We start from the raw sequence: 6158 nt of genomic DNA, 5'->3' as shown, positions 1-6158 counted from the left end.
AGAGGTAACAAACAAATAGAAGAAGTCCTATAGTTCATGTTTCACCCTAAATGAAGTTGTTACACCATTAAACAAACTATAACAATTATTAAGCAATCGCATTCGGTTTTACTGTGACGTCCATTTCTTTATTATTATTAATAACTTCCGGCCGCCATCTTTTGTTTATTTAACCAGTCTTTTTTTAACCTGTTGGTGGACAGTCTGTGTCGGACACAAAGCTAATGCAAAAATATATTGTTTAGATAATGCCTGTTTAAGAGTACTTTCCAATGCATAATTAAAGGATCCATTTATTTATTTATTATTTACTCGGAAGACGATGAGAAACAGGATTAAAAAAAACGAGCTCGCAGGTACCAACCTGCAGCTAACCGTGAGAAAGTTTTGTTTTTTAACAGGCAATGGTTTTCCCCCAGGATGGCGAAGGCATGTCCCGCCCTCCTCTGCCTTACTCTATGTCTGATTGGCTTAGCCTGACATATACCAGTCCTACTCCTCTGGCCTAACCTAACAAACACAACCAAAGCAGGCTACTAGCCAATCAGAGGGAGAATTGAGCGACTCATTCCGTCCCCATACCTTCCCTTCGCAAATGATCGTATTCACGAATCGCGAGGCGGCAATGGGCCCGGCCCGAAATGCTAAATGGTGAGCTAACAACTTACAGAACAAGCACTTATGCTAGCTAAAATGAACGATATTTTGACGGCTGTGTAGCAGATATGAATTTTTGACTCAGTAAAACACATAGCCTATAATAGTTAACGTTAAAATACCGTTGTAAAACTTCAGACAAAAACATTTTCCTTATCTGTATTTAGCTAGTTAACATTTCATTATCATTAGCCATTTTACATTGAAAATGGATGGCAGTCCAAGCATGACTTTGCTGTCCTTAAACTTATGCTAGATAATGAAAGGTTTTATTTTAGACCACTGAAGACATTTTTCTTGGACCATAAGCGGAGTTTGACACTCGAGGCAGGGGGGCAAAAAAAAAAAACTCATTGTAGCAGCTGAGACCTGACCTTCCACTTGGGGAACACAGCACGAGCACATATGGACTAAACAAACATGCTAAATAAACACGTGTTTATTTAGCATGTTTGTTTAGTTTTTTAACAATTCGCCCTTATGAAATCCAATCACGGCACGACTGTCTTGGATCACCAGACAGACGGTGGCGGAATGCCTTAATTCATTTAAAATGTCGCCTAACAGTGAACCATCAGTGTTCGACCTGCAGTCTGTTGAGATGCCTCTTCAAACGCAGAAACAAAGCGTTATCACGCCATTCAACGTTAATAAAAAAAGATCCGTATTTTGCCGTTGTCCAATGAAACAAAAAAAAGTAATCACATAGATCCACAAAAAGGGTCCCGGTGTATCTCTACGCCCGTCACGTTCACCGGCCAGCTCCAAACAGGTGGACGAGGCCTCTCCACTTTGCCGTTTAAACAGAGTGGAATAAAACGTATAAAGTCCAAATCTACTCAAAAAGCACAATCAATTAGTAAGCTCAAAGCAAATTTATATACATGGCCTTTAGGAAACCTTCACTGCAACGCTGGCACGGCAAGATGTCCAGACTAGTGCAACAGTAACTTTCGTTTTTGCGTCCCATGCGTCGACAATGGTCTCAGGTGAGAGCTACTTGTCACACAACCCAGAGCCCTGAAAAAATATAATTTTTTACTAAAGCAGTATATGAAATTAGATGTATTACATACCACCATTTAGTTGTTTTCTATTATTTAAAATATTTAAAAACTATCCAGCCATGCCAGATGTAATTATTCCAATAATTTTTGAAACAATGCAATTACCCCTTGCAGCCACCAGATCCTTGCAAAAAAATCACACTATAATCATCAAAATATACATTTTTTTAGAATGTAATCTTTCCACAAAAAATGAGAATAATGATACAAAAATGATAATTTCCTTTAATATCAATTAGATACTTTCCTCATACCGCTACTCACAAGGATAACATGTCTGAGATTCCAGACTGGCCTGTAGGTGTACAGTTTCAGTGTTTCATGTGACAGACCCACTCCGTGTTTATTATTCCCTTTACATTTGGATCCCTCTCCTGTGAACGTGACTAACAACGAGCCTGACGTTATGTGTCTGAATTACCTTCCTTTGTGACATTGCTGTGCAGCCTGTGACCACACTTCTTTTTTTAGTTTTCCTATCTTATTTTTGTCCTCCTCCCTCCCTTCAACCTCCTTTTACTCCTCCTTCTCTGCTTCTGCTTCACTTCCCATGACATACCTCCCCCCCTTCCCCAACCAAGCATCCACCACTGTTTTCCCCTCTACTATCTGTCTCTTCGACAGCCTCACATTTTGCATCCATCCATCCATCCATCCATCACTCTGTTTGTTGTGACAGACGAGATGTAGAATTGTGAAAGACTGAGAGACAAATGAGAGAGCGACGGTGGTGGTGTTGGACGAGGAAGGAAACCTATTCAATAAGAGACTTAGCTTTGGAGAGCGCAAAGGAGGAGAGCACCGTCTTCCCTCCTCTCTTTCTCCCCCCTCCCTCCCTCTCTCTCTGTCTCTCTCTCTCCCCTCTCTGAGCGAGCATGTGTGTTGGTGTGTGCGCCTCCCGTCTCTCCCGGCTCCGCTGTTGTTCGCTGCTGCCACAGATGAGCTGGGAAGAGAAGGGAAAGCAGATGTATCTGGCCAGAGGAAAACGGGAGGAGTTTGGATCGGCATGCGAGAATAACCAGCAGCTCTGATCAACGTCTCTCTCTCTCTCTCTCCCTCCCTCTCTTTCTCTCTCTCCCTCTCTCTCTCACGCACTAACACGTGCACTCTCAGACTTACACACACTTGTGCCGGCTGGATGTCTTCTCTCTAGGCTGAACGAGAGAGGTGCTTATCATTAGTTGAGCACATGGGAGATCCTGAGGACCATGGACGTGTGTGTGTGTGTCAATTTGCCAGCACACTGATGCATGAGAGTGTCTGTCTGTGTGTATGTGTGTGTTTTTGAATGAAGATGAGTTGGGACGTTAAATACACAGAGGCAGCTTTGATTGGCTTGCGGGTTAAGTGACTATCACCCATAGACTGTAAGCTCTCACCTCTCATTCAGAGGTGTCACAGAGGACAGAGTACTTCTGGGAATTTTGTCAATAAAATTGAGTAGTCGTAGAGGGTGACAGATGATGGAGGGGTTGGGAAGGGGGCAGTTTGGGATTTGGGATGAGTTGGGGGTTTAATAGGAGCCACAGGCAGACTGGCAGTCACAGTAACTCTCAGCTCAAGGGAGGGATCTCCTCTGTCTTTTACATGCTGTAGTAGTTTTTTGGGGTGTGGAGATATTTGCCTCCTAATGTATACTTCCTCTTTATGTCAGTTGTTGCTTTGCTTTAAATTTGCTGTGTTTTCTACGTTGATCGGTGTTGCTGCACAGCTCTTATTTTTTCCTCACTTTTTTCGTCTGTCTGTTGCTTGCCTCTATTTCCCCCTTTCTTTTCTTGTCTCTTTCTCTCTCTTGCTCCTCATTGGCTTAATCAATACGCTCACTATGATTATGGGATGTGAATCTTTTACTGACGTCGTCCCCTCTCTGTCTGTGCAGGTGTGAGTGCACCGCGGGCTCCCTGGCTGAGGGGCTGGAGGGCTGATGATGGATCTGAAGGAGAGCTGTGGCAGTCAGGGGAGCCAAGAGAGCTCCAGCCTGCACCCCACCTCCTGGCAGGCCTTTGCTCACACCAGCACGCTGCACGGCCTGCGCTTCATCTTCCCTTATGGTCAGCCCAGTGTGCGTCGCTTGCTCTGGGCTGCGGCACTGCTGGCCTGCCTGGGACTGTTGGCCCTGGAGAGTGCCGAGCGCCTGGCCTATTTCCTCTCCTACCCTCACGTGACCAGCGTGGACGCCGTAGTGTCGAGCAGCCTGGTCTTCCCCGCTGTGACCATTTGTAACCTCAACGCTTACCGCTTCAGCCGCCTCACGCGCAACGATCTGTACCACGCTGGAGAGCTGCTGGCCCTGCTGGATGTTCACCTGACAATCCCCCAGCCGCACCTAGCCGAGCCGGACGTGCTGGCTTTCCTGCAGGAAAAAGCCAACTTTACCGCCTACAGGCCCAAGGCGTTTAGCATGAAGGAGTTCATCGAGAGGGTCGGCCACGACCTCAAAGAGATGATGCTCTACTGCCGTTACCAAGGCCAGGAGTGCAGCCACAGTGACTTCCAAACCGTGAGTCCACTCCTGTCTCCTTTTTAAATGTCAGCTCTGTTGGGGTTAGAGCATTTCTTCAGCATCGGAGGCCTCAGAGGGCTCTGCTTGTGATGTGTTCAGGTTGCGTGGTCTGAGTCTTGGGGTTTTTGGGAGATTTTTTTTATTTTGGCAGCAGAGTGACTTGATGTATGCTGATTGCTGCTCTTTCCCTCCCACGCTGCTATGCTGGGTTTTCTCCTGCTGGGTTTTTCTCCTTGGGACTCTTGTGTTTGGCTGCACATGTTGGCTCTCAATCTTTGTTCGGTAAATATATTCTCTGCTGTTGCCTTGTTGCTGTCCTCAGCCTTCACATAATAGCATTGTGCTTGCTGGCATATACAGTTCTGCAACAGGTCTTCAGTGTTTTAGTCTTTAAACGTCTCGGGCCATAGTGAATAGTAAATGCCCCCAAATCCCTTTTTCTTTAGTTCTCCAGCCAAGGAGTTTAATTTATTTTTTAAAACAAATTAGAGCATTCAAAAGGTGTTTGTGTACATGCGGTTGTCTGGTAACACAGCTGAAAAATGTACTATTATTTGGATGGTTGCTGGTGTTAATTCCTCCCTCTAATTTGGCTTGCTGTTGAGTGTAGTAGCCTGTTGTTTTGTTTTTTCCCTGATGACGTCCAGCAGAGCTAGGTGGTGTTGGTGAAATGCAGTGTTTTTTGTTGGATATATATATATGGCCTATATTTTTGGCAAATAAATGCAAGAAAAGTTATTTTACAACGATATTCTGAACACCCACTTGTTGCGTATTTACACTCCTTAAGACTGATTTTTAACTAAGTCCATCAGTCAGTAAGGGGAAGAGCACACAGCATGCACTTTGCAAATGCTAGAAACAGGAATGGTGAAGCTGGAAAAGCACAACCCAGTTTCCCTGTTAAAAAACTGACCTTGTGAATGGAAACCTTGCCTGTCATTTCTTCAATGACAAACAGGATGTTCCAAGACATTTTAGATCTTGGGAAAGTCTTGTGAAGGATTTTCGTTGCTGGTAACCTTTTGAAAGTTTTCCTTACTTTTGTATAAAGTTTTATTCTACTGTTTGGGACTGTTGGCAGACTCTAGAGTTGTATAATCTGTCACACCAAACACCGAGTTTGCATTAGGTTTGTTGGTGTGTTATTGCCTGCTAGTGCAGATTGATTTTGAATAGACTACACTGCATTCCCTCATCATCATCATAATTATAATAATCATAATAATAATAATAATGTAACTTTGACGAGCGGTGAGGTTTGATGGCATTTCATTCATTCCACATGTTGTTTTTAATTTAAATTGGTTTACAGTGAGGGGAAAAAGTATTTGATCCCTTGCTGATTTTGTATGTTTGCCCACTGACAAAGAAATGATCAGTCTATAATTTTAATGGTAGATTTATTTGAGAGACAAAAATAACAACAAGAAAATCCAGAAAAACGCATGTCAAAAATGTTATAAATTGAGGGAAATAAGTATTTGACCCCCTCTCAATCAGAAAGATTTCTGGTTCCCAGGTGTCTTTCATACAGGTAACGAGCTGAGATTCGGAGCACACTCTTAAAGGGAGTGCTCCTAATCTCAGTTTGTTACCTGTATTAAAGACACCTGTCCACAGAAGCGATTAATCAATCATATTCCAAACTCTCCACCATGGCCAAGACCAAAGAGCTCTTCAAGGATGTCAGGGACCAGATTATAGATCTACACAAGTCTGGAATGGGCTACAAGACCATTGCCAAGCAGCTTGATGAGAAGGTGACAACAGTTGGTGCAATTATTCGCAAATGGAAGAAACACAAAAGAACTGCCAATGTCCCTCGGCCTGGGGCTCCATGCAAGATCTCACCTCGTGGAGTTGCAATGATAATGAGAACAATGAGGAATTAGCCCAGAACTACACAGGAGGATCTTGTCAATGATCTC

General features: G+C 43.8%; 1 protein-coding gene across 2 annotated transcripts in view; it reads left to right on the top strand.

The window, feature by feature from the left end:
• Positions 1-538: 538 nt before the first annotated feature.
• Positions 539-6158, top strand: part of asic2 (acid-sensing (proton-gated) ion channel 2) — a 402742-nt gene continuing 397122 nt past the window's right edge. Inside the window, exons 1-2 of one of the 2 annotated variants that reach the window (XM_032536467.1) lie at positions 539-651; positions 3604-4224. In XM_032536467.1, the coding sequence (XP_032392358.1) occupies positions 3649-4224 (576 nt within the window). In that variant the 5' untranslated portion in view covers positions 539-651; positions 3604-3648. Of the gene's footprint in view, positions 652-2647; positions 2892-3603; positions 4225-6158 lie in introns of those variants that run through there. The other variant, XM_032536466.1, reaches the window with a different exon arrangement.

Source organism: Etheostoma spectabile, chromosome 15, assembly GCF_008692095.1.
Source record: "Etheostoma spectabile isolate EspeVRDwgs_2016 chromosome 15, UIUC_Espe_1.0, whole genome shotgun sequence".
NCBI lineage: Eukaryota > Metazoa > Chordata > Actinopteri > Perciformes > Percidae > Etheostoma > Etheostoma spectabile.
The sequence above is the reverse complement of the archived record's forward strand: the minus strand, read 5'-3'. Positions and strand labels throughout refer to the sequence as shown.